This window comes from Macrotis lagotis, chromosome X, assembly GCF_037893015.1.
Source record: "Macrotis lagotis isolate mMagLag1 chromosome X, bilby.v1.9.chrom.fasta, whole genome shotgun sequence".
Taxonomy (NCBI): domain Eukaryota; kingdom Metazoa; phylum Chordata; class Mammalia; order Peramelemorphia; family Peramelidae; genus Macrotis; species Macrotis lagotis.
Window position 1 is genome coordinate 456539785 of NC_133666.1, and position 24521 is coordinate 456564305.

At 36.1% G+C, this 24521-nt stretch overlaps 1 protein-coding gene across 1 annotated transcript in view; it reads right to left on the reverse strand.

Moving 5' to 3' along the window:
- The window catches only part of COLEC12 (collectin subfamily member 12), a 235700-nt gene that overhangs the window by 202127 nt on the left and 9052 nt on the right, over nucleotides 1-24521 (reverse strand). Inside the window, exon 2 of the mRNA XM_074208320.1 lies at nucleotides 6768-6818. Coding sequence (XP_074064421.1) covers nucleotides 6768-6818 — 51 coding nt within the window. The remainder of the gene's footprint in view (nucleotides 1-6767; nucleotides 6819-24521) is intronic.

Below are 24521 nucleotides of genomic sequence, written 5' to 3' on the forward strand. Positions count from 1 at the left end.
AAGAGGCTATTGATAAGGATATATATATATATATATATATGTATATATATATGGATATATGGATATATATTGTGTGCACATGTATAACTCTATGGATATATAAAATCAGCATTTTTCTATCTCACAGAACAGGAAACAAGAAAGCTATCTATAAATTAGGGAATGGCTAAACAATTTTTGGTACATAAATTTAATGCAATTGCTGTGCTGTAATAAATAGCAAATGTGATGAACAGAAAGAAGCCTGGAATGACACACACTGATACAGAATGAAGTAAGCAGAGCCCAGAGTGACTACAACAATATGAATGGGAAAAAATCTAACCACAATTAAAAAGGAATATTACAAAATTACAAAACACAAACTATCCAAAGAAAATATATAAGAAGATAATTTCCCTAACTCCTTTGTAGAGATATATGGGGGGGGGGGGGAATGAGACCGTAGTGTCAAGAGTGTGAAACATTACATATACTTTCAGACTTTTTTGATAAATTAATTGACTTAATTTATTCCCCCCCCTTTTTCTTTTTAAAAAAGTCTTTGGGATGGAATAGTTTTCTGAGCAGAGGAGAGGAGAGAAAGACAGGAAGTAATTTAGACAATATAAAAACAACTACATCAATAAAATGTTTGTTTATTTGTTTTAAAAGAAAACACTTTCTTTACAACCATCCTAGATAGTACAAGGAAGATAAGTAGCATAAGTATTAAGTTTCGTACAGTTTAGGAAAAGAATATGTATATGCATATGAAGCTGTGGGCAAGAAAGGTTCTTTGAGGTAAAATTAGAATGCACATTTGTGTCCATTGGCATGAGAGGTAGGCAAAGATACACAGGAAGTGTCTTAAAAAAACCCCAAAACAAACCTCTTTCCCATAAATACTATTCTCCAGGTTTTTTTCCTTGAGACTTTATCACTTCATTTCCACAAAGAATTGAATTCCACTTCACAGGGAATGACTTCCTCCTATTTGTTGTTGTTGTTTCACAACTTGCAACCTTATGGATCTGTTTCTCTCCTGTGATGTGACTAATGACAACAAACACTCTATGGCTATTAATAATCCCTAAAGCTGAGCCCCAGGGAAGCAATTTGGTTAGAGCTTTGTTTGCCAAACACTGACCAACAAATGTTTCCAGCTGCCCACAATTACTCACTGTAAACTTTTAAATCTACAGGACTTTTACCCATGTTTTTCATAGGCTCAGCAACATATCTCCTGGTCTTCCATCATTCAAACTTTGAGCATCCTGTTATTAAATGAATTTGTATTCCAAAAACAACAAAACAAAACCCAGTGCAATGAAGGAGGCAAAGTTGGATTTATCTCCCCCACTCATCAACCATGGACCAGGGAGATGAGGTCAGGGAGAGAGAGGCAAGGCTATATCACTGAACAAAGGAACTTGAAAATCCTAGTGATTACTCTCCAAAGATCTACTCCTCACTACCAAGTTAAGTCAACCCACATTAAGTGTCTACTATGTGCTCGTCACTGGGCCAAATACTGAAGCTATAAAGGCAGGCAAACCAAACCAAATCAAAGAAAAACACCCAAACTCTGCCCTTAAAACCACAAAGTCTAATAGGAGAGACAACATGGAAACAACCATATACAAACAAAACGCATATAAGATCAAATGTAAGAGATAACCTGGAAGAAGGGCAGAAGGCTAAGAGTGAGTTAAAATCCTTTTGTCTTTTTCCATAGTCTGAGTAACAACTCTAGGACCTTTGGAATTCAGAGCTTACATGTTCTGGAACCCCATCAGGCCTAGAAAAAAAGTACAGAATCAAGGAATGCCAGTGATAGAAAGGATAATAGATAATAAAATCAAATCCATTCACCCCATTTTATAAATGAGCAAACTGGAGCACTGTCTAGTAACTGGTCTGTCTAGAGCCAGGAGGAAAGGGAAGAAAAAGAAGAGAAAAGGAGGGAAAAGAAGAAAAGGAAGAGAAAAAGAAAGAAGAGGGGAAAAGGACAAGAGAAGAAAGAAGAAGAAGAGAAAGAAAAAGAAGGAAAAGTTGTACCTATCCATTTCCAATTTTAAAAGAAAGCATTCACTATCTATAAATAAAGGTGACCCTGTATGTGAGGAAACACAAAACGTTGATTTCTTACCACTATTCAATTCCTCTAGTAAATAAAGGGTTGTAGAATTTTAAGAAGTTTTCAGAAATATTTGGAAATTTTATCTTTCAGGGATTATCTTTCTGAGGTTATCACTGTTATGAATTTCTTCATTTCTTGGATTCCTTATTCATTTAGAGAAAATCAACAGCATAATTCCAAGTTCAAGTTTAAAAATGCAAATGAAGGGATAACTCAAAGCTCCACAATTTACCACTCACACCTTGGAACTGAAATGGCATTTTTCCTTCTCCTTTCCAAGATCATTTTAATAAAAAAAATCAGGACTGTGTTCATATTAATCATATGACTAACCCGTAATTTTTGGAAGACATTTTTGGATCATCATATGAAATACAGTCCAACATTTTGAATTTATGCCTTTAAAATATGAACTAATTCTTTTCTTTTTGCTAACTCTAATAATAATAATAATAAAATTTTCCAGCATCATCTAAGATATTTTAAGATAATGATAACTGGGGAGAAAGGGAAAGAGAGTAACTCATATTATGATTCATTTTACAAATACATATTTTAAGGCTTAACAGATAAGAAACCATCCTAAATCATTTACTAATACCTCCATATCCAGGATCATCAGGGTCAAGGAATGCTGATAATTGAAATAAACAGAAATCTCCAAATTTCAGATAGTTAATTGTTCTATATTTCTCACTAAAACTTTCATCAGAATGACTAACTAATGGAAATTTGGCCTATTTCAGTTTCACAACATTCTCTAGCTTGACTCAGAAAAAAGTTCTAACAAGTACTGGGAGCTCAGAAAAATGTCCTGGATAAAACTAAGATTAATAAGTTATCCCTAGAATGATACAGTTGTAAAGAACCTTAGACATCATCTAATCTAATCCCCTCCTCCTACAGAAGAGGAAACTGAGACCTAGAGGGAAGAAAGAATTTCTTCATGGTTAAAAAAAATAGATTTTATAGCTGAAAGGTATGTTAAAGGTCATTGAGTTTAACCCCTTACTTTTACAGATGAGAAAACTGAGGTACAAAGAGATTAAATGGTCTGCTCCAAGTCATAGAATTAGTAAATGTATGAGGTCCCTCATCCTCCTCTCTGTTAGTCTGGCATTCTACCCATTACTCTATATTACTATTCAATAAGCAGTCCCTGAATAATTGAGGGATGTTTTATTGAAATCATATATGTGCAATGGGAAGGGAGTGTCTGTTTTCTTGTTGATTTATTGTTTTTCTTGCTTTTTTGTTGATTGCATTACATTGACATGTTGGTCTGTTCATTTCTTTCCTTGCTTAATAAACTCCAGTGTCTTTATCTTTCCTCTTGCTTCAAAGACGACTGTCTCCATTCAGCTTTCCCAAACAGCCTTCTTCCTGCTTTTCACATGCAACCATCCATCTCCACCTCCAAGATTTGTCATAGGCTGGCTTCTCATGTCAAGAAAGCATTGCCACCTCAGCCCTCTCTCTCTCTCTCTCTCTCTCTCTCTCTCTCTCTCTCTCTCTCTCTCTCTCTCTCAGAACCCTACTTTCCTTCAAAGCTCAGTTCAAGCACAAGCACTAGACCCTTCCCCAATCCTCTCAGTCACTAGTTCCTAAAGCTCCCTTCTCCATTACATTATATTTATTCTTGGGTAGACTTGTTGTGTCTTTGTTTCTCCTTTTAAGGCAATATCCTAGAGATTACTCTCCAAAGGTCTACTCCTCACTACCAAGTCAAGTCAACCCACATTAAGTGTCTACTATGTGCTAGTCACTGGGTCAAATACTGAAGCTATAAAGGCAGGCAAACCAAACCAAATCAAAGAAAAACACCTAAACTCTGCCCTTAAAATCATTTTTGTCTGACTCTCCAATGCCTTATAGTTGATCAACAAGTATTTATTAAGTGTTTAATATGATTAACTGATTAAATGACACTAATAAAATTACAATATAAAATCTGTCCCTTATTTTCTGCAATAAATAGGTATGTGTAAAACTGTATTTTTAATAAATGGAAGATACTGAGATAATAAACACTTCTGTAGAGAATCTTTTATTAAAGGTTTTACACTGTAAATATTTCCACAATTTTTCTAAATTCAGATTTTTGTAAGTTCATTTTATTATGGAAGTTATACGTGTAATCAGTGAAACAAGTCATGCATGTTATCTAATCTGACCATATTCACATCAGATTGATTCATTCCTTTATTATGTTTTAGATTTTGTATCTTGTACTTGAAGGTTGTTGTTCAGTCATATCCCCATTTTGGCTTTTCTTGGAAAAGATGTTGGAGTGGTTTGCCATTTCCTTTTCCAATTCATATGACAGACAAGGAAATTGAGGTAAACATGATTAAATAACTTGCTGATGGTCATACAGCTAGTAGGTATCTGAGGCTGCATTTGAATTTATGTCATCCAGACTCCAGGCCTAATGCTCTATCCACTGTGCCACCTAGATATCATCTAGCACATTATAACTTATATACATGTTTATATATATGTGTGTGTATTATATATTACACATCTAAAAATTTATATCTCAAGTTTATAGCATGCTGACATATTGACATATTAAAGTGACTACAGTGAATGTAGGTTACATCAATTTTATTCGATCAATAAACATTTATATTAAGAGCTTCTTATGTGGCAGGTAATTTACATATATTATACTATAGCAGAATGCATTATCTAATTTTAGTTAAGTCAGATCACTTCTCATTGAACCTCAAGTTGCTCTTCTGTAAAATGAAGTAATTGGACAACATAAAGTCTTAGATTCCTCTCAGCTGCAAAATTTAACTTCATCCTGAAAGGAACACCCATTTATTTATCTGTAAATAATCAAGATTCTTTATCCTGATCCAGTTTTCCCAGTCATCCTACTCTTCCCCCTAAGTTGTACCACCCAGTATCATTCCTTTCACTTCTTGTGATTTACACTATTCACATAGTTGTGGGCTGTTATCATTTCTTCCTTTAGTAATTACTGCTTAGCAACTTCTACTCGCTTCTTAGTTATGATAAATTAATTCCTCCAGAGTCTTCTTTATTTTTTTGCTTTTTACAAATCTCCCATTAATCTCTCTACAATTTAAGAGTAATGAAATCTTTCTCCAGAAAATAGTAAATAAAATTTCTCTCAAAGTCAATATTGCCAAAGGAATTCTGTTTGTTCACTGTTCAAAATACTTTTGGTGATAACCTAAGTTCACTGGTGGTAACCTAAACTCATTCCCCCCCCACAATTGCTTTTCTCCCTTGTATTTTATATCTGCCTTTCTACCAATCACTGCTACTATATTATTTTTCTCTATTCTCCCTAGTTCTTTTTTCTCTTCTTTTGGAGTGTTTCCTTTAGTAAGTTCTGATTTCATCTTCATTCTCCCTTGCCTCTCTCTCCACCTTCTATGAACTTCCAAACAGAATAACAAAACTATACATGCCAAAAATATTGACTCTGCTGTCTTAGCTAGGAGTAGAGAGAAGTTCAGTGTGAATAGCAGAATAGAACTGTGGGTTGAATACAACTGTATATCCATCTAAAAAAGACTATTTACCCAGAAAGAGATGAGAGAAGGAAAAAAAGTAGGGGTTAGCGGTATGCCACCAGCACATTCAGAAAGGAAAAAAGTAAAAACAAGTAGGGAGCTAGTACAGCTGGGGATTGTTAACTTTAATCAAAGAGTAGTCTGTTTCTGTCTGTTTTTAGTGTTTCTCTCATGTCTCTTTCTCTGACTCTGTCTCGCTGTATCTTTCTGTCAGTCTTTCTGTCTCTGATTTTGTCTGTCTTTCTCCTCTGTCTCTGTTTCTCAGTCTCTCTGCTTCTCTCTCAATCTCTCTCTCTCTCTCTCTCTCTCTCTCTCTGTCCCCATCCATCCATCTATCTATCATCTTCCCCCTTCTTCCTTGCCTCCCCCCCACCAATCTCACCACCATTGTAGTTAATATCGTCTTATCAATGGTACACGTCTTCAGTATGCAAACTGGAAGTCATGAGTCAGATAGTTATGGAGGTGCTGTCTATCTTGAGAATATATTTCATGGATCCTCCACTTTGATTTTTCAGATTCACAAAAATAAAATAAAACAAAACATCAAAACCAATGCGGGATTTTAAAGAAAATTCAAGAAAAGTGCAGATTCCTTCTGTCTACATGGTGAGATTTGGATTTGGGTGAGAAATGAGCAGCAGATCATGTAAAGAAAATACATCTGTTCTCTTATTAGATGAATTAAGAAATCTCATGTGTTTAATCTCTGTCTTGTTAAAAGTTTACATGTCTGTTAGTCTTATATTCAGTGTGTAACCCCTTGGAGATTACATTCTCCTACCTCTTTATTTCGTTGCTACTATCCTCAATGGGCTTTACAATTGTTTATTCCTCAAGAAAAATGAGTTTCTCTACAGGATACATCTCCCTTGAATGTGCATCCCAATGGCTTATTTATTGGCACCAGTTCCAGTTACATCAGCCACTGATGATGTGACATCCCATTGTCAAACTAAATATAAAACGTCTCTAAAACAGAAAAGTCCCTGCTAGCACATACCAATCAATGATCTTGTTTTGATTACTCTGCAATTTTTTACTCTATCTCAGCAACAACAAACAAGGAAGATGAACTGGTATTCATTACTTACCAAACCTCTTGTAACCGAAGGACTGCACCTCCTCCTCCTCTGCAAAATCGTCTGCAAGGAAACAAAAGTTAGAGAATTGATATGTTAGTACTAGAAAATAGCATTGGAAGAAATACAGTTTAACAAGTATCTACTTAGTGATTAGTGTATTTTCATATAAATGATCTTAAGAGCCTTCTTCCCTTCAGTTATGTTGAACAAGGATGAATAAAGACCACATTTTCTAAGTGTACTCTCACATCCTATATACCTAAAATAAATTCCAGTAGTTTCAGAGGGTATTTTAATTACAACCCTCTTAATTTTCTTCTCTAGGGTGTGAAGCTTTAAGTCTAATTAAAATTGTTTAGAAATAATACTCATGGTTTACATTTGTATAAATATATGATAGAGGTAGGTAGATACATTATACATAGCTGGATAAGCCCAGATAGCTTTTATAGTTCTGTTTCTTGATGTCCTTTTTCCACTCCTTTCTCTGACATATTCAAAACTTTGTTCACAACAACCCTGAGAGATAAGTAGTAGTAGTAGTAGTAGTAGTAGTAGTAGTAGTAGTAGTAGTAGTAGTAGTAGTAGAGGTGATTTACAATTATGCAAATAGTAAATGGCAGAATTCAGCTTTTCAATCAATTCAACAAATATTTATTAAATTCTGTGTTAATCATGCCAGACAAGGATAAAAAGATGAAGACCACTGCCAGTAGCTTACATTCTAGTAAATTAATGAGATGTAATAATTATTATAATACTAATTAAAATGTGTTCAGTGTAGAGGAGAGATCAAAGAAGTAGAGCAAAGACAGGAAAGGAGAGGAGTGATTCCCTTTACCTTCAGGAATCAGGGAAAGTCTTGTGGATTTCAGTAGGCAATTCAACCAGCAAATATTTACTGATTGTGAACAAGGTACATATTCTAGGTCCTGGAGACATAAAAATTAAAAAAAATTAAATAGTCCTGCCTTCAAGGACTGAACTTATAATCTACTAAATGGATGGAGATATTACATGAATGTAATTATAATACTAGGGGCAAAGAAGAGACCCAGGTTATTAGGAAAATATGAGGAGGGAAAAAAATCAACTTCATCTCAGATAGAAGTAGTAAACATGTGACATAAAGACCACAACGCTTTCCAGTGTGATCTGGAAATAAAATGTATTTGGGAAATATTTAAGAAAATAAAAGAACTAGGGGGTGGCTAGGTGATGCAGTGAATAAAGCACCGGCCATGGAGTCAGGAGTACCTGAGCTCAAATCCGGTCTCAGACACTTAATAATTACCTAGCTGTGTGGCCTTGGGCAAGCCACTTAACCCCATTTGCCTTGCAAAAAAAAAAAACCTAAAAAAAAAGAAAATAAAAGAACTAAAGATAAATATATTTTAAAACTAAGTCACTATGGAACAGCAAGGCTCATTATGTTTGTATTAGAGGTCCTCTTTGTTTTGAGTTTCTCTTCGAGTTTGACTCTAGTCTAAGGAATTATGGAAATCTTTATGCAGGAGGTAACTTGGTAGCTGAGATTTGAAGAGAAAGATTTCAAAAGACAGAGGTAAGGAAGGAATCTACTCCAGCATAAGGGATAGCCTCTCTCAAAGAACAGAGGCAGAAAAAAAGCTGGAAAAGACTCCAGGACAACATCCTATCTGCCTGGAATGCTGAGTGAGTGAAGGAGGGCAATGTTAAATAAGGTTTGGAAAGGAAGGTTAGAGCCAGTTTTGAGAGGGCCTTAAGTTCAGGTTAAAGAATTATATTTTATCTTAAAGATAATAAGGAGCCATTGAACCTTTTTGAGTAGGTATTGAAATGACCCACAACTTGTGCCATTTTGAAAAGTAATTTTGACAACTGAGTGAAGGATTGATTGGAAAGGTGACAATATGGCAGAGATGTGGAGGGCATTGGCTCCGCTATATGGGGGGGGGGCATAAGAGTAAGATAAAAATATTGACTTCATTTTCAGTGTTTTTTCTTTTATATTGTTTTGCTTATCTTGTGAAAGAATACTATAGAACAGAGAAGCACAAGTAATTTCCTTGTTGTGTGGAATTTTTCAGTGACTTAATACAAAAAAAGTTTAAGACAAATTTGAAACTCTGAGAGTTAAACTTTATGTAGACTAGACTATCTTCTGAATAGCCTAAAATCTTTCTCCTAGATACAGATAAATACTTAACATTCCAGTGAACTATTCCGTCCCTATTCTATGAGGGCTGAACTCTAAGACTCCCTATCTTAAAGTTTCAATTATGTGTGGTTATGTGGTCAATATTAACCAGGGCAGACTTTGTTGCCTTTTAAAACTATAGCAGAAGACATTTAATGAGGAAAATTAAACCTCATCATGTCATATCTAGCTCTCTGGAAGTTTGTTGAGATTGTTGATTTTGTTGATTATTTATTACCATTATTTTATCCGATCTTGATCTACCTCACAATTATACTCAGATACCTTAATCCACTGATTTGTTCTATATTTCCACTGGGTCCTTTGTGTTCTTAGCATGAGTCTATGAAGATAAACTATCTAGATAAGAGATCTAAAAATAATCATCTATAATGATCCAGAGGTTAGTCCAATGCCAAATAACTAGCAGGAAATTAATAAATGTTTATTGACTGACCAACCAATCCAGAAAATTTTGACTCCCTCAAAGGTCCAATACTTGTCTGAAATACTCAGAGGGATGAGACTGTATACTTGGGGGTGCTCATTTTATTATAAGAAAATACATCTTTTCTATAGTTTTCTATTTTGCTAATTCTACTCATTGTGAGGAAGTAAAGTAGATTGACTGTGAGGATTCCCTGAGTATATGAGTGAATTGGTTTTTCTGTCATAAATCCACAGTTTTATGTTCTATCTGGAAAGTTTGTTGACAAAAGGAATCGCAAACTTTCTATCCATTTTATCTAATAATTCTTACTAGTTAAATTGATGAGAGACTTGGGTTGCTCTCCATTTAAATGAAAATAACCTTAGCTGTTGATGGGACAGGCAACCAAGTTACTTATATCCTTGCTTGTTACACCATATTCTAAGAGGTGTGAAAGTCCTGGCTCCTGTGTTTGATGCTCTTGCCTTGGTGTTTAAACCCAAAAGTCAAGTAGACTAGTTTCCTGCAGCTCCCTTCACAAACAGATCTTATAAAGAAGGGCTCAGAAGACCTAGGAAGCCACAGAGGATTGGGGAATGGAGTTGTGGAATATGGAAGAAGTCAACAATATTATTTCTGAGTATGGGTCAGTCTAACAATGTCCAGGTACAAAATAAGTAGTTAAAATGAATTTTTCCTTCATAAAACGTTCTCAGTTATGGCAAGCATGCAATGTTTTTTTCCAAGGTTCAAATGGTTTTTGATGATATTTGACTCAGTACACACAGACTTACAGGATCTCCTAACTTTTTTCTCAAGTCATGAAATGACAAGTTAAGTTCATCCCCAACCATCTTTATGGATGTTATAGTATAACAGGAGAATGTGCCAGAATCCTTTCAAAAATCTTTCTTCTGGCTTCTCAAACCCAAACAGTTTTTTCCCTAAGAGAATGTTCTCTAACTTGATATTCTTCTCAGACAGGTCTCTGGAGTAGCCTGTCACTTTTCCAGTACTGTCTTTGACACATTCAAAGTCAAACCAAGTACTAGATTCCTAAACAAATAAGAATTTGGGTGAGATTTAAGAGCCAGGGACTGAAGTTGCCTTAACTTGATATTTGTCTTTGACAGAAATTTTTCTGCAGGGAAGAGGTGACCTTAACAAATTAAATAACAATAAAAGTGTTTAATTTAAGATTTATATCAAGGAGAACATAGATTTTGGCTTTGGCAGATGCATTTTAGAGTTTTAATACCTATGGGGTATGCTGTATTTTGCTGGATTGTTTTGAAATGTGATTTTTTTCCCTCCAACTCTCCTTGGTAACTGGCACATAGCCAAGCTGGCTCAAGATCATGCAATATGGTATGTTGAACAATTCTGCCAATGATTTATTATTTGAGTCTTACTTTTGCATAGTAATGCAAGTTCAAGTAAGGCTTATTTTACTATGTTTGTGAATTTCAGTCTTCCAGATTCCAGAATAAAAATTTTAAAATGGGGGTAATGATTTTTTGGAGGCAATCTGGGATACTCAGGGATATCTCTGGTACTTCCATCCAACACCCTTTCCCTGGTCCTTAATTTCAAATATTTAAATGTATGTTATCTGCTATATTATCAGATATATATCTTGTGTACATTGATTCTTTTCTTGATTTAGGTTGTTAGTGATCCCTAAAGGAGTGACTTGCTATCACAGAAGCTTATCTCTTCAACAGTTATATTTTTCCTCATGATGCCAAATGGATGCAAATCATGGGATACTATGGAATATGGAATGCAAATCATGGAATATTATAATCACAAAAAATAAAAATACCACAGAGAGACTCAATGGTAGTGCTCCATTGCTCCTTTTCCAAATTATTTCCAATTTATGGTACATATATCTTGTTTGTATATAATTGTTTTCATATTATCTGCCCATTAGACTGTGGGTGAATTCTGAGCACAGGGATTATTTTTGCCTTTCTTTGTTTTGTTGGGGTTTAGCAGAATGCTTTGCATATTGTAAATGTTTAATAAATGCCTACTGACTTGACTTGTGATAATCAGCAGAGGGTATCATACCTCTGAGGGAGACCTGCTAGAAGCATGTGACTTTAGAAATTCCAATCATGAGACATGAATGAGAGACAACAATTCTCTCTGTTTTTTGAACCTCTTTATAACATCCCTTGCCAGTAGTCATTCAGCTTCTGCTGGAATACTTTCAATGAGAGGGAACTCACTACTTCACAAGCAGCCCCTGTACTCTTAAATCAAAGCAAGATAGTCCAAATGGTGCAATGATACTCCTCAAGATACTAAAACAATAAAAATGAAGGGCAGAATAGAGTAAATTTCCTATAGAGAACTTAAGGGAGAATAAGGACAAAAACTATACAGATGAAGTTGATGCTATGATATTCTTAGAAAATTAGAGAACCAGATCCTTTAATATGGTTGTGTTCAAATGTTTTAGTCTCAGGACTGTTTAATATTCTTGAAATTATCGAGGACCAAAATAGAACATTTCTTTTTTATCATTTATACCTTTTTTCAATATCTATTTGAAATTATAACATCAAAGTAAATGTTGAGGAGAACAAAAACTGTCATCTCCCTAGCTCTGCCAGAATAAATGATCCATCATAGACTTAGAGATTCCTAGGGTTTGAATACAAGGATCCTGAGGGTCCTTCAGTCTATCCCCAAATCTTCTGTGAACTTCTTCACAACTTCTCTGGCTAATGGTCAAAAGGAACTCACTATTTCACAAGCAATCATTATACTTTTTTAATTTTTAGACATTTTTAATTGGCAATTGGTAATAAAGTATTCATTAATTTGAGGATGACTATGTAAGTTGTGGTACATGAAATAATATTTAACTCAGAGAAGCATGGGAAGATTTAAATGGATCAGTACAAAGCAAGAAGAATCAGGAAAATAATATACATGTAGAAGGGGATTAGGATAGGGAGGTGCAGTCTTTTCAATATTTATGGTATGCTCTGCCTGTCAACCACCTACAACTGTGCCTTGGAATTCTGCTTCAAGAAAAGCAGAATGGAGGGGCTGACTTCCACTTTTGAGCAGGAACAGGTATTCTGTTATTACTGTCAATTTACTGTGTGATGATGGAAAGCTTTTTAATTATTTGATGAGCCAGAACTGATTGTGCACACCAAAAAATCACTGATGGGTCAAAGCTTCCTCCTTCCTTTTTACTGGCTAAGGTATGAAGAAGACTCTCAGCTCAAGAGGGATGAGGGGGGAAAGGAAGGCTCTCCCTTGTTCCCTCCACCGCTACTCCTAGACCAGCCCAGAGCAATCAGCCTGTGTCTGGGATGGGGTCACCAACTTTTTATGTCTTCTCTCTTGTTACAGGGTCTTGTTAGGATTTGCCATCTTGTGAGGTGATTACACCTGGGATCTGATGATGGGAAGAATTTTTGCAGTTACCACCTTAATTTTTAGCTCACTTTCCTCAAGAACGAAGGTGTTGAGGGGAAGGAGTATCATTTTATATTTCAGGTCATGTCATAACTTCTCTGAAAATATCACTGCATTAAAACTGTATTTCTATTGAGATATTAACTGGCACAATAGATGGAGCACTGGGCCTGGAATCAGAAGGATTCAAATCTTGTCTTTAACACTTCTTAGCTAGGTGGGTGACCCTGGACAAGTCACTTAACCCTATTTGCCTCAGTTTCCTTATCTGTAAAATGAGGTGGAGAAGGAAATGTCAAATGATTCCTGTTCTTTGCCAAGAAAATCCCAAATGGGGTTAGGAAGAGTTGACCCTGAATGAAATGACTCAAAAACAACCCCAAAATATCTCTCTCACAAGTTATGAGAAAAGTAATTTGCAAGTCTTAAATACAATGAAAACAAGAGCTATTACTTATAACCACAGATCTCTCAGGCTGGACCTTAGAGGCCATCTAGTCAAACTACCTCATTTTAAAGGGAAAGATACTAAAGCCCAGAAAGGGTTAAGTGATGAGCTGAATTTATCAGTTATAAAGGCAGTATTTGAACCCACGGTCTCTGATTCCAGAACCATTCATCTTCCCCCCAAGTCATACTACTTTATTCTTTTTTTGCTTTTATTTTTAATTTGAAAAATAAAACAACATACCCATAACATGGCAGAATTTACCAAAAAAAAGATGATTGCTCATGAAATTGCAAAGCTATTATGTACACCTTACTATTCCTCTTAAATATATAATAAAGCTTTCATATAACTTTCTTTCTTTTTCCTTCTCCCTTTCTTCCCCCGCCCCTCACCTTCCCATGTTCATACCATACTACATCTTTATGAAAGATTCATGCATTGGATAAAAAAAATTGAGCCAGAAGATCTCTCTAAGGTCCTTCTTAACTCTGATACTATAGCTTATCTGAAAGTACTTAGCTGTTGATGATGTTTGTCCTTCATTCTTGAAGAAGACCATGACATCAGGGAGGTGATGCCATGACAAGTACAAGAATTGGATTTGAGTAAGGGGGATGCTGTACTAAGTCACCAGTCTTACTCTGTGCTCCAGAGTCATCTGAATCCAGTGGCCAGAAATGAATCAGGACAACTGGAGATACCCTGGAGGAGAGACAATCAGGGTTTAAGTGACTTGCCCAAGGTCACATAGCTAGTAAATATAAATTGTCTGAGTCTAGATTCAAACACCTATCCTCCTGACTCCAAGGTCAGTGCTCTATTCTGGATGATAGCTTCATTGACAATCCAGAGCCTCAGAGAGACCTGCTATTGTGGACAGTAGCAGTGATACCAGGGCACTTTGTTGTTGTGAGTCTTCAAGCAGGTGAGGAGGCAGCAATGTTATTAGTAACAATTGTGTTTAGTGACAGTAATAATTACCAGATGATGAGGAATCCCCTGTTGCCCTGGATAAATATATTTTATTCAATGAATGCATTATAGGGTCTTGCTTACAAAAATCACAGAAGGAACTTTCCCTAGGGAAGCACAAATACTATTTGGTTTACTTTGCAGTAACCCTGAGTTCATTAATACCCCTCTTGATGGACTTTTCTGTATTCATTCTGAGTAACCACATGTGCAGTTCCACCAAGGCTACATGTCTCTCTCACACAGCAACAAATTCCTCCCTATAAACATATTCTATTAGAAATATAGCATTTCTTGCCCTATTAAAACCAAGTTTTACCTGGCTCAGCATCCTGCAACCCCCAGGGAGCAGAATCCACAGGAAGCATGTATCCCCCAAATAAATGCCTTTTGTGTGATCTAGAGAAAATCTGAATCTATAATTCTTTGGAGATGACACCATGAAACACTTCCAAATCTCCTCACAGAGACTTAGTGAATCTTTTCTTGTCAGGCTTGGTTTGGAAATTATACTGATGCTCCATCTTTGTTCTATTTCAAAGTGCTTTGGTTTCTTTTTTAATATAGATTTGGTTTCAGTTTAACCTGGTTCATGGGTTCTTAGGAAGGAAGGAACTAATATTTTTTGTTTAGTTCTTTCCAGAATGAATACTGGGATTTTCAGTTGTACATTCTAGCATTTGGCTCACTCTTCAGTTGAACTCAAGTTCCTCTTTTAGAGGGATTCATGTCCTAAGATTAACCCACTAGTACTAACCAGGAATTCAAACACCTACTCACAACATAGGCAAACCATGGAAAATATGCTCCTGCCCAAGCATTCCAAAGTTCCTACTGCCCGGTGCTGCATGTAAAGTATTCAATAATGAAAGTTTGTCTTCATATGCTACCTTTTATATATTCCCATAGAAAGTCATTCCTTGACAATAAGAACTGTTTCTTTTCTGTTTTTCTTTCAACATGGTTTAGCACAGTTTGATAGATAAATGCTTATTGATTGATGTAAAAAAAAGGAAGAAAAGAAAATTTTAAGTGTATGAAATCTGTATTTGGGAATGTTTGTCCTTAGTCTACAACTTTCTAAAACTTATTTTAAGTGTATAGTTTATTATGTTGCTTTCTTTTCCATCTGCCTTTCCAGCTGGTTGCTGTAAAGGATACTGCAAACATATGAAATGAATTTAATGCGGTATCACTAAATAGTTGAGATTTATGATTTTTTAAAGGGTTAACTATATCTGGCTTTTTCTTCCACAGCCTCAGGTTCTTCCCTCAAACAGTAGATGGACTGTGTAGATTATTTAATTATTCATGGATTGCTCAATGGCATCATAAGAAGTAGACTTCAGTCCCTTTCTGAACTTTGTGTTTTGCAATCAGGAGAGACAATGATTTATTCAAAATTAAGACCTAAAATGACACACTATGATACTACAGGCTATTATAACAAGCTCTAATGCTTGTTTTGGGGATAAACAGAGATAAAGTAACATAAAAGGTTCAGTTTATTCCTTCATAGTTGAACAAAGTTTAGGAAAATCTTTGTCATTTTTTAATCTATAAAACTAGTTTGGGGAGGGGGGGGAAATATGATCTATACTAAATCATCAGCCTCTGATTTCTGCAACCTGAAAGCTTAAAGGAATAAATTGTAGGTCCTGAAAGGCCCCTTTTAACAGGTAACTTAGGACTCAGCAAATTAAATGGAAAATAACTCACATTTCCATTCTATATTTGAGAGGTTTTCATTTAATCTTTTTTTGTAACTTTCTGAATCCCTCTTTCTACAATCCTCAAAAACTCCACAATGCAAGGAGACTCTGGCAAAAAGAATGTAAACCAAACAATGTATTTCTGTAGCACAAATGCTCTGTGGTTAAAGATAAATTCTGTGGTGGAAAACTGATAAATGTGCTTTCTTTTAAAATCACTTAGCCTTATTTTTAGTTTATCTAAAAAACAAGAGCTATTTTCCTTCAATTAAGTGCAAGTGAGGAGCCCAAACTGGGTTTAGGAAACCCAACTCAAGTGAATTCTGGGTCAAAACTCTTTGTCCCTACCTCCCCCATTTCAAATGACAGATTTTAGAGGACTTGGGTTGATGCTACTGGTTCAACTTCGATGCTTATGGTTCTTCTTAACTTAATCACTTTTATCTTATCACATTCATGCAATTTGAAAAATAAAATGTGTCCAAAGTTTTAAAACAATCAAAAATCTAGAGGAAATATAATTGGTATTGGTAGGGTATATGCTAACAAAGATGAAATTGCAGATCCTTGAACACACTGGAAAACTTGTTAATAGCTGTCATTCATAGAGTGCTAAGGATTTTTTTTTTAACAACTTAGATATATTATTGGCAAAACAACCCTGTGAAATAGGTTCTAACACTATTATTATCCTCATTTTATAGATGAAGTAACAAAATTAGAGAACTTACAGGACTTATCCTTGGATAATAGGTAATACTTATCAGAGGGAAGATTTGAACTCAGATCTTTCTAACTCCAAATCCTGCACTCTATCCATTCCATGATACTTGCTTTCTATGTGTCAAAAGTACTGAAAATAGGAAAATATTTTCTACTTCTCTGTGCATTAGGAGGTTGTTAATTCTTATTTTATTTGATAGGGATCAGTATTTTATTTGTAATTCAATAGAAATTAAAATTATAACAAAAGCAATGTAAGTAACAATAACACTATTGTTATTAGATATAAAGAAAGCATGATAAATATTGGTGACATTATAATTATAATGAAAATATGATAAATGTTCCAGAACAACAAAAAAGAATAAATAGCTCATCTACAGTTATGCTAAGGCAAAGAATACTGCTAAAATTAATTTTAGAAATAAAATGGCAGTATTTTATAAAGAATATACAATGAATGAGTAAAAAAAAACCCTACAGATTTTAATATTTAAATAGAAAAAAATCATTTTATTACTTGCATGAAAAATTACTGATTTCTCGGTGACAACAAAATTCAGTCCAAACTTTACAGTTAGACATTTAAAGACCCTCCACAGACCTAACTTTCCATACAGCTCTCCTCCTTTATTTCATGTTCCCATCAAACTCCTTCTAATTCAATGATTCATTCATGCAAACAATCATTCAATAAGAATGTATGAGGCAGCTACTATATCAAGGTACTGTGGATATATATGCAAAGAAGGAAACATCCCTCCCCTCAAGAAGCTTCCATTGGAAGATGGCAACAAGAACAATGGTGTCTTAGGCGCTCTCTCACAAACTTATAAGCTAAGGACTCTAGCTAAATTTTTGAGAGACAGAACCCACAGAGGGACCCAGTGAGGCAGTTCTCCTACTCAAGGTAACCTGGAAAAGAGCAGAAAGGCTCTGCTCCCCCAGGTCAGAGGGGCGCCCGCCAGACTGAGGCAGCACCAAGGTGCTGGGAGCCACGGCTCACAGCAGCTGGGGAGTTTCCTGAGACCATGAAGCCCAGCCCTCAGGGCACACAGAGAGCAGCATGGCAAGCACAGCCCAGATCCAGGAAACAGAAGCAGGTAGAGCCGGTAAGCATGAGCCCCCAGGGCATGAGCCCATTGAAACTAGGGAGGGGAGTGAATAGAGACTGCTGAGCTCTGTCCTCTGCCCCCGAACAGGACTCTGGGGTTCTGACCACATTCAGATCCTGATCCCAGTCTAGGCCCCCCCATAGAACAGCAGGGCCCCCCCCACCTCAGCACCATGGTAGAGGGGGGTGCATATGGTCATTCACAGACCAGGAGGGAAGACTGAGCTTCACACACTGAGACCCTTGTGGGAGTGTCCCAAAAGCTCAGGAAGCACCCCAAAACCAAGCTCAGGCTGGGAAAATGAGCAAGCAGCAAACAAGAGGAAGACCATTGAGAAATATTTTGCCTGTGAGCCCAAGAAGTATCAAAATACTCAGTCTGAAGATGAGGAAGCACAAGCTCCTGCATCTAAAGACTACAAGAAAAACAGAAATTGGGCTCAGGCTATGACAGAGCTCAAAAAAGACTTTGAAAATCAAGTAATGGAGATAGAAGAAAAACTGGGAAAATAAATGAGAGAGTTGCAGGAAAAACATGAAAATGAAGTCAGCAATTTAGTCAAGGAAATCTAAAAAAATGCTGAAGAAAATAGCATGCTAAAAACCAGCTTAGGTCAAATGGATAAAACAGTTCAAAAAGTTATTGAGGAGAAGAATGCTTTAAAAAGCAATACTGGCCAGATGGAAAAAGAGATAAGAAAACTCTGAGGAAAACAAATCCTTCAGACAAAGAATAGAACTCAGGGCGATTGATGAATTTATGAGAAACCAGGACTCGCTACTTCAAAACCAAAAAAATGAAAAATTAGAAGAAACTGTGAAACATCTCATTGCAAAACCAACTGATATGGAAAACAGACTTAGGAAAGATAATTTAAAAATTATTGGAATACCTGAAAGTCATGATCAGGAAAAGAGCCTTGACATCATTTTCAAAGAATTACTACAGGAAAATTGCCCTGATATTCTAGAAGCAGAGGGAAAAACAGAAATGGAGAGAATCCACCGATCCCCCAGAGAAAGAGAGCCCAAAAAACCAACCCATAGGAATATTATAGCCAAGTTCCAGAACTCCCAAGTCAAAGAGAAAATATTACAAGCAGCCAGAAGGACACAGTTCAAATATCGTGGAGCTGCAGTCAGGATCACACAGGACTTAGCAGCAACTACATTGTAAGCTCGTAGGGCTTGGAATACAATATACCAGAAGGCAAAAGACCTTAGAATGCAGCCAAGAATGAACTACCCAGCAAGGCTGAATGTCCTCTTCCAGGGAAAAAGATGGACTTTCAATGAACCAGGGGAATTTCAACGGTTCCTTTTGGAATGGCCAGAGCTGAACAGAAGGTTTGATCTTCAGATACAGGACTCAGGTGAAGCATGGAGATTGGAGGAGAGGGGAAAAATATGAAGGACTTAATGATGATGAACTGCATGTATTCCTGCATAGAAAAATGACACTGATAATACTCATATGAACCTTCTCAGTTAATAGAGCAGGTAGAAGGAGCTTTTATAGTTGAAGCACAGGAGAAAGCTGAATTTGAAGATAAAATATGGTGTAAAAATGGAGTCAATAGAATAAAGGGAAATGTAATGGGAGAAAGAAAAAGGAGAGGGGGAATAGGCTAAGATATTTCATATAATAAGATTTTTCTTTATTACAATGAGCTATTGCAATGATATGGAAGGGGGGAGGCAAGGGGGAATGAGGGAACCTTTGCTCTCATCAGAGATGGCTAGGAGAGGAAACAGCATATATACTCAATGGGGTATAGACATCTGGAGTAAGAAGGAGGGGGGAGCAGGGGGAAGGGGTGGGGATGTGAGTGATGGAGGAGAGGATGGACCATGGGGGGAGAGTGGTCAGATATAATACATTTTCTTTTTTACTTCTTGCAAGGGGCTGAGATTGGAAGGCCTGCCCAGGACCATAGGGCCAGGTGGATGCTGGGCCTAAGGGGTGGTAGGGGGGCTCAGGGCTTCTTGGCCCCAGGACCAGGTATATGTCTGCTGTGCCACTCAGCGACCCTACAGCAGAGTCAGAGTGAAAGGAGAGAGAAAATATAGTACATGGTAGTGGAGAAATACGAAAGGAGGGAGTTGCGATCAGCAATGGCAACGGTGGAAAAATATGGAAGTAACTTTTGTGATGGACTTATCATAAAGAATGTGATCCACCCGCAACAAAGTTGTTGGTGTTGGAACAAAGACACAAGCACATTTTTAATTATTATTATTGTTTGGGGGGGGTGCTGGGCAAATGGGGCTGCATGGCCTGCCTGGGGCCACATAGCAGGGTGATCGTTGGGTGTCTGAGGCCGGATTTGGACCCAGGTGCTCCTGGCTCAAGGGCCAATGCTCTGTCTGCCACCCAGCCACCCCTACTATTATTACTATTTTATTTTATTTTGGGTCTTTTTTTTTCTTTATTTGGTTTTTACAAGGCAGTGGGGTTTGGGTGGCTTCCATGTCACACGGCTGGGTGATTGTTGGGTGTACGGGCCAGATGTGGGCTCAGGTGCTCCTGGCTCCAGGGCTGGTGCTCCGTCCATTGTGCCACCTGGCCATATCTACAATTATTACTATTATTTTTTTTAATTTTAATTTTTTTCTCTCCCCTTTACTTTATCGCTCAAGTGAGTCTATATTTATGGGGGGAGGGGGTATTTCGTTTACTCTTAAACAAGAATATTTTATTAATGTATAAAAACACTATTTGTACAAAATGAGAATAAATATTAAATTAAAAAATGGAAAAAAGCTTCCATTGCCTTAGAAGGTGTATGTCACTCTTCACCTATCTTTTCTATGCTCTTCCCCCTGTAATACAGTCTACTGCATTTCCATTGGCTGAAATCTTATCCATCTTTTAAAATGAATCCCACTTCAGAAACTTTGTATTTGCTTGTCAATTGATTGATTCCTTCTCCACAAAGCATATTCTGATATATTCCCATAAAAAATGAACTCTCTTTCTTCTGCATTCTCATAACCCCTTGTATCTTTCTAGTGATATCACTTCTCATGCTCTGTCCTTTGTTATTAGTTCTTTGTCTACAATTCTTATCTCCCTTACCAATCAGCAAATTGCTTGAGGATGGGAACTAAAATTTATTCATTCATCCTTTTACCTTATGATACCTATCCCAGTGTCATACAGTTAAGTAGATTACCAATAAATACTTAGTGAATAAAGACTGTTTTGATAATATTTAATTATTCTTTGTTAGCATCTATAAATTACAAATTACAAAGAAAATTCTAAACATTAAAGAAAACAATGTTAGGTAATAAAAGAGCTTTTGTGAAATTTATACCACAAACAGGCTTAGACAATCATCTGAAACATTTAGAACTAGAAGATAAACTATTGTTCTTCATTCAGTGTTCAGACATGTCTGACTCTTCATGATCCCATTTGGAGTTTTCTCAGCAGAAATCCTGGAGAGGTTTGCCATTTCCTTCTCCAGTTCATTTTATAGATGAGGAAACTGAGACAAATAGGGTAATTGCCCAAGGACACATAGTTAATAAGTGTCTGAGGCCAGATTTTAACTCAAGAAGAGGCTTCTTGCCTACATTTGGCACTCTATCCACTGCACCACCTATCTGAAGGTTGCTTAGAACCCATATGATCAAACACCCTTATCTTACAGATGAAGAAACTGAGACTCAGAGGAATTATACAAGATTATCTGGGTAAAAAGTATCAGAGGCAGGATTGGAACTCAGGTCCTTGATTCCAAATCCAGGACACATTCCTCCTTGCCACCTTGCTCTTCTTTCCTATATTGAAGATACAAATTTGTGTGATGTTTTATATAGTCCTTATGTTCTTACATTCTTTTTTTGGAAATTATAGTTTGCTCACTATAAGGTGGTAAGAATGGAGAATGAGATCTGCCAGATATAAACTGGCATAAAGCAATCAGTCATGATGCTTAGTATAGATAAATGCTTCCATCAGGATAAGCTCATCACCTGAAATCTCATCATCAAGAGAACAATTCAACTTTCACATTCAACACTTCTTCAGCACCCTTGAGTGCCTCTTTTCCTCTTATTAGAAGACAACAGGCAGGAGTAATAAACTCCTCCCAAAATGTCCCTTTGTTTAAGGTGCAGGATTATCCAGCTAATTTCATTTCTTAACAACTGCTCTACTAAGTCTTGACTCCAGGAACATCATGCCCCAGCCCTAGGTACTACATGATGCAACCACACCTTCAGCTAGATTGTAAGCTCCTGGAGGGCAAGGATTGTCTTGTTTTTTTATAAATGTGTTTCCAGTGCCTAGAATACATCAGTACATAGTAGACACTCAATTAAAAGTTTATTGATTGATTGCTACCAGTCATAGTGATTCCCCTGTTAATTGCCCTTGATAAAGTTTCAAAATCTAATCTTCCCACATTTGAAATCTATACCTACTCCATGTCTTGGCACAATGAAGGATCTGAACCTTCACTGGGCTACTTAGGAAAATATAAATAATTTACTGTGAGAGAAGAATTTTATAATATTGAAAATACAAGAATTTATGATTAACTATGATTCCAGAGGCTTTACAATAATAAAGCACACTCAGAGTTGTGTTAGAACCAGCACAGGAAGTAGTTGTTAAATTTCCATTGGAAATCAGCAAATGTTAACATTTGAATTTGTCCATTGTCTTGTTGATTGTCCAGACTTAAGTGAGAAAATATTAATATTGAAAACTAAACTAGTCATATGTGTGTCATATGTACATTTCAGCTCCCTCAACTACTTAATAAATAAATAAATAAACAAACAAATAAATTTACCAGTAGGTCAATGCTGATACATCAGTAATTACTTAAGTATACCTGCCCCAAAATGAATTTTTACATCTCAAGTATGAAATATTACCTGAGATATTTGTTAAATGGATTTTTAAGACTAAATGGGTGGTGGCTAGATGGTGCAGTGGATAAAGCACTGTCCCTGGAGTCAGGAGTACCTGGGTTCAATGCAGTCTCAAGACACTTAATAATTACCTAGCTGTGTGGCCTTGGGCAAGCCACTTAACTCCATTTGCCTTGCAAAAACCTAAAAAAAAAAAAAAAGACTAAATGGCCCTGTTTTTCCTATAACCCTTCATTCCTTCTTACATAGAGTAAACAATCCTAAGAGTTTAAGAGTCCACCTCAGAAATCTCTGAATGTCATGGTGTTTTATGAAATGCTTACAATTATAATTGTTTTAAAAATCACTCTTACCTATTTTATGTGTAGTTTTTTTATTCTTTCATTCATTCTTGTATCAATGTCTTTGTAAAATTCTTACATATAAAGAAAAAACCCAGAGCCAGAGAAGTAAAGAAACTTTCACAAAGTTTCATGGGAGGTAAACCAGTGATTTATTTAGAATTTCAAATGTTTGACCTCTTTGACCAAACATCACCTCCCTGGCAGAATGGTAATAACAGTAGTGTACCTACTTTCTTGAGTCAGATGATTTGTTTTTCATGCCCCCTACCACTTACAAATATCAAGAAGGAATGTTGAATTAATTTTCATGACACATTTGAATGTCTACAGTAGTTGTTGAATACTCATATGAACTCACTGGCAGCTTAATTCTATAATATTAATATCTAGTTCTGTTGGCATTCGTTGCTATGCAATTATAAACATCAAATTTTATTCCCCTTAAAAATCTACAGGACATTTTCAAAGCACTAAACTAGTTTTGGCTATTCACATTCCATTTAATTAAATGAAAATCATATAGTTAGTTAAATTTAATCTTTTACCTCCCACCAGTTTTTTTTTCTGGTTTGTGTGGTTAGGGAGAAGTATGCTAAGCAAGAAGAGAAAATACAATGTTCTTTCTAAAGATTGTGTATATAAAGATATTATGTATCTATATAGATATATGTGTACATATAATATATATAAAGATATCCTTCTGTCCCTTATTGCCACCAATTCTTGTTAAAGGACATAATACCATGTGTTATATGATTTATGTCTGAAAATTCTACTGCTGACAATATTTAAGTTTTTCATGGCAAAACTGTCAGCACAGCTTATGCTCAACTTGTTTTTGGTGCTGATAATTAACAATGAATTATCTACATTTATTCATTCATCAGTGATCACAACTCCAATAAAATGGATTGTATTTGATTCAAGCCTAAATTCTGCCAAAAGGGGTAATTTCTAATAAAAAAAAAAAAGGAATTAATATCTTTACCCAGTGTAGAAGGAAAAGCACTGAGTTTGGAGTCTGTGAACCTGGGTTTGAGTATTGGTTTTGTCACTTATTGAGACCATGATTTTTAGTAAGCCCAATTTGTTTCTCCTGGACCTCATCTTTTTTCATCTGTAAAAACCTGTCGATCATAGTAGTATTTCAATCCACCACCTCTACCTCTTAACGTCCTCCCTCTTCCCCCCACAGTAAAGGAAAAGACTTTTTTTCTCTTTTCTCATTTCCCCTTAGCTAAAATTATCCCCTTAGACCTGTAGGGAAATAGTCTCTGCATGTGTTTTTCCTTGTTCTTAAACAGGACAAAAATCTTAGACAAGCAAAAGATGAGTCCAGAATTTGGGGGAGGGAGGATTTGGGAAAAGGAGTCAGGGTGGGGGGGTATAGCACTTACTAAGGCAAATTAAGTCTCTTTATTACCAACCAACATTTCAAACATGTTTATATACAAAAGCATAAAAATATGCAGCTGAACACCATGTTTTAATAGCAATGTCCTTC